Consider the following 17,012-nt stretch of genomic DNA (forward strand, 5'->3'; position numbering starts at 1 on the left):
ACTTGTCCATCCCTACACAACCCCTGCTCCCAGTCCCTTACCTCATGGCTCATTCCTCTGTAATAAACCTAGATGCAAGACCTGTCCCATACATCCTCCCACCACCACTTACTCCAGTCCGATCCTAAACATCATGTACCCCATCAAAGGTAGGGCTACCTGTGAAATCAGTCATGTGATCTACAAGCTAAGCTGCAGCCATTGTGCTGCATTCTGTGTGGGCATAATAACCAACAAGCTGTCTGTCTGCATGAATGGCCACCGACAAACAAGAAACAAGGGGACAACACGGATGCTGAGCATGCTGCCATACGTGACATCCTTCATTTCAATGACTGCTTCACAGGCTGTGCCATATAGATCCTTCCCAACAACACCAGCTTTTCTGAATTGCGCAGGTGGGAACTTTCCCTGCAATATAACCTATGTTCCCGCAACCCTCTTGGGCTCAATGTTTGTTAGTCATTCCCCTCACCCATCCAGCCTCCCTGTTCCCATTCCAGCATTTGCAGTCCTCATTCCACCACTGCATCCAATCTTTTTTACTTCTCTCCTTTTGCACTACCTCCTCTCCCCACCTCTCCCCTGACCACCGTCTAACCTTTTGACCACACACAGTTGCTGTACCCCTCTCCACTTGTCCCTATGTGCACCTTTGCAGCACTGCACCGTCCGCCACCCTTTCCCTACTATCCCTCCCCCTCCCTGCCCCAGCCTCCTCCTTAATGCACTTCATTCAAAACCACATGTCAAAAATTGTGGATAAAATTTTGTTACATTAGCTGTTTTAGGGTATCGTAACAGAAATTGTTGTAAATTCATATCCAGAAGTTTATGGACATTTGAGATCCATGGAACAATGTGATGCACAGTGATGAAGAGTGCACCAAAACATAACCTCACGTTACAGCATACGATACAAATTGGAGGTAAACCTACCATCTGTGATTTTCCTTTGATGATAATACACAGAACTTCTGCACAGTGTGTGATGCCCATGCATTGCAATTAGGAATGCAGAGTAGCTGCCCATACTATCAATCAAGTTGCCAGCATTAAGTAAAACAATGCAGCCCACTGTTGAAAAGGTAAGCTCTTGAATGTCTCATCCATGTTCCTTAAGACCAGAGACAAGCTGCTGTTAACCATAGATAAGTGATGTTCTCATGTTATAAGTACCATTTAGAAGATTGACAATGTATAACCAGGCATTATAAACCACTGAATGGAATACTTATACATGTATGTGCTCTTGACATTTTGTCATTTTTTATGTGATCTCATATGTTGGCATATTGGTATCTTTTCACAATACTGACAAGAGTTAAACCAGTACTGCATCATATGATCAAATGACTAGAATTACATTCCAGGCTACAGCTTGACTTGTTTGTAAACAGTACACTATGCCAGTCTTCTTGGGTCCACACACAGTGGGCAAAGCACTGCATCTGCTGTGTCTTTGTGTATATGGAACAGATATGATGATGAATTGCCAAGCATACTGAACCAGCTGTCAAAACTGATAATGCATTATTTTGTGGGAAGTATGTTTCCCTAGCTGGGGAAAGTGCTGTTTTGGTTACTTATCTTTGGCCACTTCACGAAAAGTCCACCCCCGGTAGCTGAGTGGTCAGCGTGACATTCTCTCAATCATTAGGGCCCGGTTTTGATTCCTGGCTGGGTCAGAGATTTTCTCAACTCAGGGACTAGGTGTTGTGTTGTCCTAATCATCATCATTTCATTCCCATCGACGTGCAAGTCACCGAAATGGCGTCAAATCAAATGACTTGCACCTGGTGAACGGTCTACCCGGCGGGAGGCCCTAGTCGCACGACATTTACATTTATTTACTTAATGAAAAACAGTAATCTTAAGACTGGATTACAGCATTTGGCTATCTTGTTGATGTTGTTATTTAACGTTTCTACCCTCCTGAAAGCTGCTCATGAAATGATAATAAGTTCAGCATTCAACTACCAGTCCATCTTGTGTTGATTGTGAGCAACTTTCTACCAGCAAATTATACTGTCACATGTAATGTCACCCGAATGTGTTCACTTGTCATCCTGCTTCCATACAAATACACACTGTACACAGCCAGAATCGTTATGGCTGTACTCATACCCACGATATCTGTTATAGGAACATTAATTGCTCTCCTACCGGCAAGGTATATATGTCCCATGTTTCTGTGTTGTGCTGCCACAGTTTAGTTTACTCTTTGCAATTAAGATACATTGGTTGCTGGTGTATTAAAAAGATTCCTTATGCACATGAGTCTATAGCATGCTGCACAACTGCTACATACAAACTTATGAGAGAGATTGGTGACAATCGTGTACATAAAGATGTTAAATAGTTCATTGTATGTATTTTTCATCTTTGAGCTCTGTCTTTTCCTATTTCTCAATTTGCAATGTGCAGACTTCTGAGTCTGTACAACTTCTCCTTGAATAGTAGAAGCAACGCACCTACACAGGCACATGCACCCACCCACACACACACACACACACACACACACACACACACACACACACACACACACACAAGCTAGATTCAGCCAGCACAATGTAGCTGTGTGTGTTTGTGTTAGAACTACACACACACACACACACAAAAGCTAGATTCAGCCAGTACAATGTAGCTGTGTGTGTTTGTGTTAGAACTTCAAGTTTAACACATATATTTCGGAACGACACAACAACACACATAAGTCACAGAGTAAGTTGACAAGTAAGACATGTGTACACATTAGCATTCGAATTATTCCATGAGTTGTTATCTTTACTTTTAAATTATTTATGTCCCGCCAGAACTTTCCATACCAAACTTCTGTCTGATAATTGTTCAGGGAAGGAGGATGGAAGAAAGAATGTAATTAAGTCTTTCATGACTTGTTCTTTATTCTGAGATGCAACAGCATCTTAATTCCATATTGGATGTACTACACATTATTTGTGACTATAGTTATAATAAATATCTTAATTTTTATAATATTGACAAACCAAAAGCTGTACAGCTTATTTTGCCAAACTGCTGAGGGTCAATACACCTCATTTTGTAGCAAAATTTTCCAAATATCTGTATTTTGTTTTCAGTTCTTCTCTGCAGAAATAATAATCAAAAATAAAACTTAGGCAGATATTGATAAAAACTGCTGTTTCTAACCAGAAGAACAGTAGCAGCCCCACATTTGATGATAAAAACAAGACTAAATCTAAAATCTTAAGACACGAGTGTCAGCAGTGGAGAAGGGAGGAATGTAGAAGGAAAAGAAATAATTAATTTTCATTTGGGCTCTAATATCAGTGGTTTCTTTTTCCAAGGTTTTGTATGAATTTCTTTAAAATTTTTCTACAATATAAGGAACAAGATAGATTGCTACTCACCATACAGATGCCATGTTGAGATGCAGACAGGCACAATGAAAAGACTGTTACACATTTATCTTTTGGTCAAAGTCTTCTCCAAAAAAGGAAACACACACACACACACACACACACACATACAAAAGCATACACACCTCCCATGCATGTATGATGATCATCTCCATAGTAACATAGTTAAATTGTTTCAATTTGCAAATATTTCTTACCTGATTATTAGGAAAAGTCCCATCTTTGTCGATTGCATTGACCTGTGTCACTTTTGTTCCAATAGGTTCACCTTCAAGAACAGTCTCTTGCTCTCTCTCAGTGAACAGTGGTATCTCATCATTTACATCTTCCAGCAGAATATATACTGTCGCTTCTGAAGCCAGCTGTTGTGCTCCGTTATTCTGTCAAAAAATACAAAAATTGAATTGCTTTACTTTTGTACTAATTCACAACACCAACTGTGTAATTCTAACACTGTGTAATTTTCCGCTATTTCAGTATATTTGGTGTATTTCATATTTTATGACTTAGTGGCTTAATTATTTGTGATCACATTTCAAGATAAGTATACAAGACAAACATTTAGTCACCTTCAGGGGATCTCATGTTAACACTACGTGTAACATCACCTGTAGCCTTTATAATGACCTCATTTTGGCTGGAAAGAGATACCATAAATTTCTACATGTGTGCTATATTCAGCTGAAGCCACTCATTGATGATTAGATCCCACAGAGCTAAACAATTGTGAGGATGTCAACTGCAGTGTTTCATCTGCTGCTCCAAATAGCAACACACATTTTAAGTGACGTCAAGACTGGGTCATTTAGCAGTTAAGTCAGGCTGCGATAGGGTGTCAGAGTGTTCAAACAACTAGGAATGTATGCATGCATCCATGCAGAAGATGGGAGTGTCCACAGCCCATTCATATGAAGATGTAGATGAAAGGGTAGTGATTGATCACCGCTAAGGTTGAAATAAACATCATGGGTAATGTTAATGGTAACCTGAATGAATGATTGATTACCAGACTTCTGCAAGTAAACAGTCCTTTTTCTTATTTTTGGTCCTAATTTGCCTTGATGTTCCTGAAGATAAAGTTAAAGTTGGTGAAACTGTTTAACTATGACAAAACAGTGTGGAAATCAGTAATGTTCATCTCACTTGCAATTCAGAGCACCCAGTCTCATAGTTCTCCCTCAGTAAGAGTCCACTGACTCTCATAAGCAACTCTAAATATTTTGAGCAGTTTTTCTTTCACATTTTTATGAAATTCATTTTGGCACATATTTTGTACTTTGCGTAAATCTTTCTTCCATTTATAAGATTGTGTTCAGATTTTACATAATGAAACTAGCTTTGCACACCACTTAAGGTGAGGTGTTTTCTCCCTCCTTCCTTTTATCGATTTTGTTTTAAACAGCATTTTCTTTGTCAAAGCTTATTACTGTGCATATTTTCTTTTGACTTGGAAGTACTTTGTTTTTGTTCTGGACTTCAGTTAGCACATCAGTCATCATTTGAACTACAGTTCTCAGAATTATCCAAGCTACTTCCTGTTTCTATAATGTTGCCAGAATTTATAACAAAAGATGACATCATTGGAATGAATCTCTAAGAAATTGTCCGCCCTGATAGCTGAATGGTCAGCGTGACGGACTGCTGTCCTAAGGGGCCTGGGTTCGATTCCTGGCTGGGTTGGGGATTTTCTCCGCTCAGGGACTGGGTGTTGTGTTCATCATCATTTCATCCCCATCTGGTGCGCAGGTCACCCAGTGTAGTGTCGAATGTAATAAGACCTGCACCAAGGCAGTCGGACCTGCCCCGTAAGGGGCCTCCTGGCCAATGACGCCAAACACTCATTTTCAAGAAATTAACTAACAAAAAAAATTTTTGTAGGTCTTCCGGAGAAGTAGGTGATTCCAACTGCATACCTCATTCTTTATATTTTGTCTTTGTGAGGTTGAAAACATTAATCAGATTCCATATTACTGTGAAACTCTGGTACCTGCACAAAGACAGATATCATTAGAAAACATTTGCCAAGAGATCACAAAGAAAATTAATTCAGTTTTATCTCCATTGTTAACAATTAGTGATACCACAAAGACAGCCACTAATTACTATGGATGTTATATGAGCAGCAAATTCAAATGAACAGTAACTTTGTACAGTTGTTTCAGAGAAACTATCAATGTAAACTGTAATTTGCTTTATAAGATAAATAGCATTTTGCCATGTTATCTGTTTACTGATGTGCTATCAATCAGGGATATGTGTCTGCTGTGTTGCACATGTGCTGTCTGCTACAGCTACAGCAGTGGTGACCATTTCTGCAGCTGCCTAACGAACTAGGAATTTGGAAAATTTCAACATTTTTAGAAATCCTAGCAGCTAAAACTCTGACATTGTGTTTCTTTTGGTGTATTCTTCTTTTATAATAAAATTCAGAGCAGGTTTCGACATGTCAGATTGGACAGCTCTCCTGTCAGAGCCTCTAAATATGAGCTGCACCTAGTCACTACCAAATCCCATAAAACATGCTGCGACACCCACAACCTAAATCAGAGGATGTGTTCTTTGAATTTTTTATGTAATACAACAAACAGGGTAATTTCCCGACTCATTGAGTAAAACAATTTTGGTCATGTCCCTCAAATCAAGGAATCACCATATGAGCTTCAGTAGTAACCAAAGTATCACTTTAATGAGACTTATAGAGAATATTTTGGCATGAATGGTCAAATCCATCGTTTGGACTGGATTCTAGAGACTAGGAAGCAAAAAGGTGTATTATGCTACTTGCAGGCACAATATTCTAGAAGAACTCCATCAACTGAGTTTCCATAAATGTCTGCCTGTATGATTTACTCCTTTCTATCACAATGACATTTTAGATACTTGGTGGAGTTCCATCTGATTGTTTTAGACCAGAGAAAGGTGTTCCTCAAGAATATATTTTAAGTGTACCTACATCATAAAGTACAATGCACTGGGGTCCAGTGCGGTGCTCTTTATTTGTGGGTGAGTTTACAAGGTTTTTTTTCCCTCTTCTCTTTTCTTATCCTGCCACAGAAACTCAATAATTACAACTCAAATTAATAGGTTTGGGCAGTTGGCTAGAAAGATTTTGTATATACTGTAGATAGAGGTGAGTGTGAGGGGGGAGGGGGGGGGGGTTGTGTGCACTGTTTTCGATAGTTCATAGTGAATTAATTTACCTGACTTGCAAACGAGCCTGTGAGCTCTATGAGCCACATATTTGATACAAAACTGCCATGGGTACCGCACCTAAAGGACCTGATTCAAATTCACTGAAGGAACTAAACACCAGAAATTTTTTCCATCACTATCTCGGTAAGTAGATATGGCTCATCTGCTTTAGTATTATAAAACTTCTGTATGTAATTCTAGCTAGACTATGGATGTACAGTACATGCATCACTGAGACCAAGACCACCAATCCTGTCAACTATGAGGGGATCAGGTTAGCCACAGGTGTTTGCAGGACTAACCTCTTAGCCAGTCTGTGAGCTGAAACTGGGGAGCTTTCATTTGTCATCTCCCAGCATCTTCCTAAAGTGCATCAGGTGTACATGTTCTTCCTCTCCCAGAATTATTAGCAGTGCAAACTGTTTCCTGCCCTAACATGACATCAGTTTTCATAAATCACCTGCAAGTAATGATCCCAAACAGTGGTTTCTAAAACTATGTAATAACTGCAGTTTTTCCACAGTCACATCATAGTTATCTAAGGAGAAACATTTGAGGATGCAGAAAGAAAATTACCAGAAGCATGAGACGGAACACAGTCCGTATTAGGAAACAAACCAGCTGAGTCCTGACCCATAACACTTTGACTGCCAATCCCATCATTTGATGCAGTACACTTACTCCTATTTCTAAATACTAAATCATGTATATTGATGGGCTCAGTTGGTCTCATCGTGTTCCGAAGGACATATAATTTCTAAAACCACCGTAAAAATGGCTGGCATTCTAAGAAACAGCAAGGTATATGTGGTTGTTAGTCAAAGTGTTAAACCTGGTCACCTGGACGGTATTCTTTGAATCACTGTACAAAAACAAAATATTTAATTGTATTCTTTACAAGCCAGCTAGTGCTAATAGGAAAATTCCCAGCTCAGGTATTCAAAAAGACTGCCTTATTACTATGCAAATCTGCAGTAGAATCTAATGTGCTATCAAGGTGACTGGACTATCCCTATTTTTGTAAGGGATCAGAAAGTTTCTTTTTCCTGTGCTTTCTTCTTCTCTTGTTTCCTGCTTTCTATTTTTAGTATGTTGGAAAATTTAATATAGGGTGGATTTTGTTACATAAGCTCTTTATGCAATTTTGGGGTAAATGCTACTGTGTAATTCCAGTTCTTTGCTTTGAGCCAAGACATTATGTATGACATCATGAGTTTCTGACGTGAAAGATGTAAGTGGTCCATTATTAAATATTAACTGTAGTTGTCTCAGTAACTGTTGTTTATATTGAATACCTCATGATTTCCAATGGTGTGGTTCAGCAGGAACCTAAGGGCACAGTTGCAAGTGAGCAAGCAGTAATCATATTTATAATTTTCGCTCTCATAAATATTTGGCTGATTTTTTTTTCTGAATGTGACACAATTTCATTTAGGATTTCATTTTTTTTGGTATCACTCTGTCTACTTCAGCTATATAGCTCAACTCAAGTTCTCGATTGCATGTTTAGTTATTTTTGTGATGTTTCATTAGGTGTGTTGTGCGATTTATTTTAGAATTTAAATTTTTTTGTTATCGCTCTTTGCACTTGTGCTATATTGCTCAGTTTTAGATGGCAGTTCACCGCAAACCACTAGATTAAATAAAAAATGTATTAATGCATGTTAATGCATATCACATCATTAGTATGGAGAACTTCATTTATTGGGAGAATTTATGGAAAGCTTAGCTCATGTATAAAGGAGACAGCATATAGAACACTAGTGCGACCCATTTTTATATATCAGAAGAGTGTTTTTGCTCTCCATCGAGTCAGATTAAAGGAAGATATTGAAGCAATTCAGAGGCATGCTGATAGATTTTTTACTGGTGGAATCAATCAGCACACAAGTATTATGGAAATACTACGGAATCCCTGGAAGGAATATGACATTTGTTCTGTGGCTTGCTATCAAGGAAATTTAGAAAACTGACATTTGAGTGTGACTCAGACCGATTTGACTGCTTCCATTGTATATTTCATGTGAGGACCACAAAGATAAGATGTGAGACATTAGGGCTCGTAAGGAGGCTTATAGAAAGTTATTTTTCCCTTGCTCTGTTTGCACGTGGAACAGGAAAGGAAATGTCTAGTAGTGGTATATGGGACCCCTCTGGTGTACACAGTATGGTGGTTTGTGGAGTATGTCTGTAGCTGTCAATGAAGATATGTTCATCATGGATTGATGTCCAGAGTGTTAATCCTAAAACTACAATGTGCAGATCACCAAGGTGAATGAGTGTTGTGCGTGTACGGAAGTGGATACTGTGGATTGTCATATTTAATTAGGAATATGTTAATGCACTTTCTCATAGTGACCTAATATTCATAACACTGCATTTGAATTTACGATGTGTTAATCACCACATGATTGCTGGGAGCATACTGTATCAATTGTGAACAGTCTGGACTGTTTGGCAAGTAATGCAGATTGTTAATTCACATTCTGAATATCTTAATGTATTTTCTTATTGTCTACCATGGCACTTTGAAATGTTCTGAGCTGTGATCAAACAGGAAACAGCAAATTCAAATTTGTGACTATAAGCCGTTAATAAAACTTTTGTCATCAGGTTACAATATGAGTTAATTGAATGAAGGATGTCTTATCTACATCGCCAGTTGTAGACATGTTAACTGAAAGAACTGTACAAATATCATGCATTCCTGCTGTCAGCAAAAGTGGGCAGTTATGTTCTCAGGCTTTAATTTTCATTCACTTTTATTACATTTGTATGTATATTTGTGTTGTTTGCAAGGGTTATTTCCTGCATTTGCATGCTACCATGGCTTTGTGTTCATTTTTGAATTGGGGATTGCCATATGCTAAGATAGTATGTGCATTGTGCAGTATCCACCATAAACTAGCAGGCAGCGGCCAATCGCAAATAGCCAGTGTGTTCCCAATGATGAAGTACTTAGGTAATGGAATAGTTTCAGTTTTGATTCACGTGTGATGGTTTGCATTTATTCAAATGTCTATATTTGTCATGCAATGGTTTTCTGAGACAAAGTAAGGCTTTGCTTACAGAATACATGCTGCCCATGTAGCATTTGGTTGTCTCAGAAAACATCTCTTCCTGAGTAAAGACCTAACACTATACACTAAACTGATGGTGTATAAAGCTGTTGTCATCTCAATGCTGCTCTATAGTTGTGAAACCTGGACATTATACTGCTGCGATCTGATCTGAAGAAACTGGAATGCTTCAACCAACAGAAGCTAAGATACATCATGAATATGAAATGGGTTGACTTTATATCAAATACCACTGTTCTTGAGAAAGCAAAAATGAATAGTATAGAAGCTCTCATTATTGGGCACCAACTAAGATGGGTTGGGCATGTCCAGTAGATGAGAAATGACAGACTTCCACATCAAATGACGTACAGTGAAGTGAGCACAGGTAAAAAGGCCGTGAGGTGCCCCTCTTAAATGCTATAAGGATCAATACAAGAAAAATCTAAAAACGTCGAACATCGATCCGAGTGACTGGTCCACCATAGCAGAATATCACAGATGCTGGCACTCAACTACCTCAAGTGCTCTTCAGAACTTTGAGCTGGAACATTGAAGACTGGAGAATGACAAATGCCAGAGATGTAAACTCCTCCAGGTCCAGCCACATCCTCCACCTTCCATCATTTGTAATTCCTATGGTCACAAGTTCCATGCTAGGATTGGACTACCAAGCCATCAAAGACATTTCCACACCTGAACCATGACAAAGGAAATCTCAGGAGAGAAACGAAAAATCAGATATGAATATTAGCTGCAGACAATGACTTGTCGTGCTATGGTTTTCTGATACAAAGTAAAGCTTTGCTTACAGTTTTGGTAAAAATCAGTAATTATTTCAATCTGTAGGGGATGTAATATTCCACTAATACTGGCAAGTGTTAAATATTCTTCATTTCACCTGCCTCCAAACTTATGTACATGAGACAGCAGATATACATTGGGTTAAAATTAGAGTGGGTTCCTCTTTCGGAACAGCACAAATAACCTCCATATTAAGTGTTCTATATTCAAACACACACACACACACACACACATACACTTATACACACAGGAAAATGACTTAAACTCGTGGAAAAATGATGCAAAATGCAAGAGAGACATAGTGCTAGAGAACATTATAGAAAGTACTAATGAAATGAAGCTAGGAAGATTTTGGTCAATTGCATCTTATTCTGCCATGTCCCTTTTGACCAGGAGTATCTCCCATTAAGATTAGATGTTTACTCTTCTTAGACTTTCTCCTTACCATCAGACAAAGAACTCAGTTTTGAAATCTTGTCACCTATTTTTATGTTTGACTGGATACTGTAACATTTTTTTATGCTGAGATACATGATTGACAAAGTCTGGACATTCTTTCATGCCTTGTATTACTTCCTTGTTAGCAGTGAGAGTATTTTTAGCAGTGACCTGGAATACACCCTGTTCTTCCATTAGCCACAATTTGTCATCTGTTCTTTCCATTTGTGATGTATTCCTTGTAAACAAGGTGATGTACCTTCACTTATGATGCGAGCAACTTCAGAATTGCGTGTCCATACAGTTCAGAGGCCTGCTTGTAGAGGCCACCTAGGTTAGTGCCAGAAAGGACAATGGCTGCATTGATGGGAGAGTAAGCTGCCATGAACGCACTGCTGCCACTCGATTTAGAGTGGTGGCAAGAACCTGCCATTGTTCTGCGAAAGTTTGCTGCTAGGCAATGATATGTTGGAGTAATTCTTTCATTGAGATGTTTCATTAGCTGATTCAGCACTGACAGTAACACACAGAGAAAATGTAACACTCACTCATCGTGAGGGGGCTGATGCAGGTGACCTTTATAAGCAGCCATGTGACTGTATACTGTATGGGCACACAATCTCTGAAAACACACCTGTCATGAGTGAAGGTACATCACAAGATTCCTGTAACTGTCAGTGAACATATAGGAAGCCGTATGGCAACCCGAGTAAATTTTCATCTCCTTTTAAGGATTACCTTGGTGTGCTCAAAAGCAATTAGCCACTTCTGCACTCTGTTTCGTCACCCTTGGACTCCACATTAGACACAGCGAAATAGCTATGCCCAGTGTTTTACCACTTCCTTTGACACCCTGAACACTATATTGCACTTAACACTTCACTAATGAAAGAAATATACACTGTCCATACAATTATGTGTGTTTCAACACCAGCTATGGAACATATGAAAGAAATATACACTGTCCATACACTTATGTGTGTTTCAGCATCAACTATGGAACATATACCAAGGTAGGGGACAAATTTGCTTTGAGCTGTACTGATTATTGCAGAAGACATTCAAGCCATATTGTTCAACTTAGAACTTTTGCCACAACTGGAGAGGAAAACAGTTTAGGGATTCTACCTTCAAAGATTTTGTTTTCCCTGATGACATAAATGAAACAGGTGGAGACTGTGAAGAACCCATTGATCATTTCAATAGAGTTACAAGAAAGAAAGGTTTTACAACAGGAGAAGGAAGAAAATGTGGCTAATAGTTTACAGAGAAGTGATATAAGTCAAAGAGAATAAAATTTTTGAAGAAAAGATTTTTAGGCAAAAAGATATTAGGGAATAAATAATAAACATAACAAATGGATCCTGTGACAATAAGAAAAACAGTTCCTTCATATATGCATAATTACCAAACCAAGACAATTCTTAAACAAAATAATAAGTTCTGAGAGCACATACACCACAAATAAAATTATTGACTAAGTGAAATTTTATACAAGATGGGCTCATTGCTTCTTTACTGAAGAAGCGAAATAAGTTCTCATATACTTATGCCCCAGTACAACACAGAATCAAAATGGAGGAAAAGCAAGGCAGTGAGAATAAAACTGAAGATGGATCTGTCCACTCCAAAGATTTGTTGTAGCAATCTTCCTCTTTTAATTCCATTTCTTATTTACTGACAAGGGAACCTCCCCATTGCACCCCCTTCTGATTTAGTTATAAGTTAGCACAGTGGATAGGCCTTGAGAAACTCAGCACAGATCAATCGAGAAAACAGGAAGAAGTTGTGTGGAACTATGAAAAAAATTAGCAAAATATACAAACTGAGTAGTCCATGCGCAATATAGGCAACATCAAGGATGGTGTGAACTCAGGTGTGCCGTGGTCCCGTGGTTAGCGTGAGCAGTTACGGAATGAGAGGTCCTTGGTTCATGTCTTCCCTCGAGTGAAAAGTTTATTTTTTTATTTTCAGACAATTATCAAAGTTCAGGCACTCACACATAGTCAACTTCGCTCTCCAGAATTCGAGGACATGTTCAGATTTGCTTGGACATATGCAGGATTTGACGGACTACACGTGGAAAAATTTGAAAACGTTAAAAACATATGTTTTGATAGAGCACAAGGAAAACTGTGGCATTCATTTGTTGCAGTTTCATCACTTTTTTGGGAGTGATTATCAAATCTACAAGAAAACCTAAATTGTGCAAGGTAGAAGAATCTTTTTACCCATTCGCCAAGTGTACAAGTTCCTGTCATGTGATGCACATGCCGTCACCAGTGTCGTATAGAATATATCAGACGTGTTTTCCTGTGGAGGAATTGGTTGACCTATGACCTTGCAATCAAATGTTTTTGGTTCCCATTGGAGAGGCACATCCTTTTGTCTACTTATCGGACGGTTTTGCAGTGCAGACGCAAAACGCTGACACTAAACTTATTACAGTGAACAGAGACATCAAGGAACGAACGTACAGATCATAACTTTGTGAAAATAAAGAAAGTAAACTTTTCGCTTGAGGGAAGACTTGAACGAAGGGCCTCTCGTTCCGCAGCTACTCACGCTAACCACGGGACCACAGTGCTCCTGAACTCACACTATCCTTGATGTTGCCTATCTTGCACATGGACTACTCAGTTTGTATATTTTGCTTATTTCTTTCATAGTTCCACACAACTTCTTCCTGTTTTCTCAATTGATCTGTGTTCAGTTTTCCAAGGCCCATCCACTGTGCCAACTTATAACTAAATCTGAGGGGGGGGGGGGGGGGGGGGGGTGCGATGGGGAGGTTCCCTTGTGAGTGACCATATACATCAACAAAGGGTATCAAAGCAGATTATTACCATTATCTCACAAAATAAGTAAATTTCTAAATATAATGTAAGTGCTAAATCTTAACCATATTTCTTAGGCAGCCTTAACATACACTAAACTAAAAAAAACTTACTGGAGAAGGCATTTGCATCCTTCAGCACACCCTAAAACTCTTATTTGTGTGGATTACTAAATTAAAAATTTGTAGATTGCATTTTGGAATTTTTAATTTTTTAAATTTTCATTTATATTTTATCTGCTGTATATAAAAACTACATTTAAAGTCATCACAGCAGTTTAGGCACATGGACAACAATTTCAAAGGCATAATCTTAAACACAGAGTAAAATAATTCTAGCTTTTTTTTCTATGAGAGAATTTAGATGTTTACCTCTACACGTATTGTGAGATTATATTCCTTAATACTTTCATAATCTAATGGGTGATTCACTTTGATGTCTGCCCAAGTAAATCCATTGTCAGCTCTTTGTTGTAAATAGAAAGTATGGTATTTGTTGGTTTGTGCTGTAGATCCTGGCATGAGGCGATAGAAAACAGTTGGATTTCCTTCTATACCAGAACTGGAAAAATATAAAATTATTTACCAACTGTATTTCAGATTGGAGCAATATACAGTATCTCATAATTTTATTGATTTATGATCAATTGTATAATCTCAAGACCTTTAATTTTACAAAAGCTAACATATCTGTAAAATTCTCTGACTGATTGTATTTTGTGTAAGATATTGTGTAACGTTTGGAAATGATGATGTTCTATTGATATGATGTAAAAATTGAAAAAAATTATTGATTTGTATTTTATAATATATTCAAAAACATTATTTTCTTTTTAAAAATATTCTAAATTCTAACATCAAAAACCAAAATTGTCTTATTTTCAATTAAAAAATGCTCCATTATTCATGCAAATTAAGAGCTGCTCATATACTGTCAAGTATGGGAAATTGCTTCTTGACTTACAAGTAGCACAGGCAAAAATAAAAAAGTAACTAACTCTGCAGCCTTAAAACTTTGTATATGAGCAAATGCGCACATGCAGACTGAAACAAAACGAGAAAAAAATATTTTTGAACCGTATTTCAACTGCTTTGTACCCATCCACAAATCTTATAAAAACTTCTACAATGTCTACTAACAAAAATCATGCCAGAAAAAAAAATCAGTCAACCTCTGCACAAAAACTGGTTGAAATCACAAAAATCTATTGAATGTGTAGTGTTAGTTCTCTGCATAGTCTGTAAATGTATTGAAGCAGTAATATGTATTGATTCATAATAGTCCTGCACCTATACATTCTCATAACAAAGCTTTCGTTACACAAATTGTTGCGCATGCTTTTAAATAAAGCAACCTACATTAAACACATTTCTTTTTACATGATAATTAACACAGCCTTTGAATTGATGTATGCTGATAATTGTACAGACAATGCCTATTTGACAGCAATAAAATAATTCACAAAATTACTTCTATTACAGTAGATGAAATCCAAAACTACACAAACAAAGATTTTTTTAACTACCTGTACTCTATGTTTGACATATCAGTTCTAGATGACACAGATTGTAGAAAATAAAGAAAACTGGGCATTTTGTTGCAAAGAAAATTATTAAAGTAAAATCTAGCTCGGTTTTAATTTTATTGAAAGTGACCCCCAGAATTAAAAAAGATCAAATATTTTTTGTGACTAAATCTTTTCTATCAGGATATTTCAGACATCACAAAATACATAAACCTGACTGATTAAAACAGAAAAATTTAAACTAATGTTCTAATATTCCCACAATTATAAGTTACTCTTAAGTTTTGTTGTTGTATTTTACAAATTCAGATAAAGATTTATCTAATCTCTTAAGTGTTGGCCTGCCTCAGAAACTGTTTTAGGATGTTTTGATGAAATACTATCCTGCAGTTTTCAAAAAAATAATTCTCCCCCTTCTCTAAAATCACAACTACTAATATTGATAAACTGATCTGATTTAAAATGCTGCCATCTTCAATCTTTATATGTAGTCCTCATTTCATTGAAAATGTTGAAAGAACTTATAGAGCTAATATAAATTCTTTGACACATCACAAGAAGTACAGGTTAGTAGAGGTACAGATGGACAGTCACACACACCAAGAAAACTCTGGACGTGCATTACGTGTAGGGAGTCAGCGTGCAAAATACAACTCCCAGTGCCGTGCAAGGGTGAGGCGTGCCCCACGGAGCAACCAACATTGAGTCGAGTGACAGACCTGGCTTTAACAGACACAACTTTTGCCCCAACTGGCATGTTTTCTTTAATGTAGATGGGTCCATACACAACATGGTCCCAGACTGGAGGATTGTTTGCACGGTCCACAACGTCTATTTGAACTTCGACGGTTCGGGACAAGGGAGGGTATCCTTTATCTTGAGCCATGGCTTCCAACTTGTACGTCTCTCGCTATATTAAAAAATTGTCAATGGAAAAACAAAAAATCACGCTGTTAGTCATATTAGTTCTTACACACTATGAAGGATAGGTTGAAGAGGGGGAAGGAAGCACGCACGAGCTGCTGTCTCCACCAGGATGATCTCCATAGCAACTGAACTGATCCTGTGGCACTGTGAAATGTACAGAGATTATGTAAAAATTCAAAAAAATGTTTCAAACTGCTATAGATGCAGCTGCTATGAAGATGATAGACCTTCACTTTTGAATAATGTTTCTTACATTCTATAGCTTCCTGCAGCATACAAACCTTGCTCTCACTGTTGTCACTACTGTACCAACTGTGACATTTTCTTTGATGTGAATGGGGCCGTATACACTCAGGTCCCATAGAGGAGGCTTATTGTTCCTGTCTACGACGTCTAATGCAACGTCCACATCTGCATATAAGGGAGTACTTCCCCTGTCCAAGGCACGGACACGCAGGAGATATTTTTCTCGCTACAGTGGCATGAAAAGATGTGCTGTCAGGTAAGTGGGGAGATTACAAGCACAACATTCAGTTCAAAAAATTAAACAAACCAATTTAAAAAAGAAACTGTAAAAAAGAAAAAAACTCCACTTAATCTCTTTGAGTTAACCAAAGATAAAATAACATAAGCAATTAATAAAAAAAGATACCTACTTCCTCATTTTTAAATGTCTCACAGATTATGAATTATTTAATTCTCTGGGCTTCAAATAGAACTATCGAATTGAAAATAAGCATTGTTGCAATTAGCAAAAAGTGAATCACATTTTTTTATTGCAGCTATGTTTAGGAAACTTTCTGATTTTTTGCCAACAAAGTAGCAATAT

General features: G+C 37.7%; 1 protein-coding gene across 1 annotated transcript in view; it reads right to left on the reverse strand.

Moving 5' to 3' along the window:
- LOC126088435 (neural-cadherin-like) overlaps positions 1-17,012 on the reverse strand; it is a 255,786-nt gene that overhangs the window by 47,467 nt on the left and 191,307 nt on the right. The window contains exons 10-12 of the mRNA XM_049906577.1: positions 16,465-16,655; positions 14,103-14,292; positions 3,599-3,781 (exon numbers count right to left, since the gene is read on the reverse strand). Coding sequence (XP_049762534.1) covers positions 3,599-3,781; positions 14,103-14,292; positions 16,465-16,655 — 564 coding nt within the window. The remainder of the gene's footprint in view (positions 1-3,598; positions 3,782-14,102; positions 14,293-16,464; positions 16,656-17,012) is intronic.

The sequence above is a fragment of the Schistocerca cancellata genome, chromosome 6, assembly GCF_023864275.1.
Source record: "Schistocerca cancellata isolate TAMUIC-IGC-003103 chromosome 6, iqSchCanc2.1, whole genome shotgun sequence".
NCBI lineage: Eukaryota > Metazoa > Arthropoda > Insecta > Orthoptera > Acrididae > Schistocerca > Schistocerca cancellata.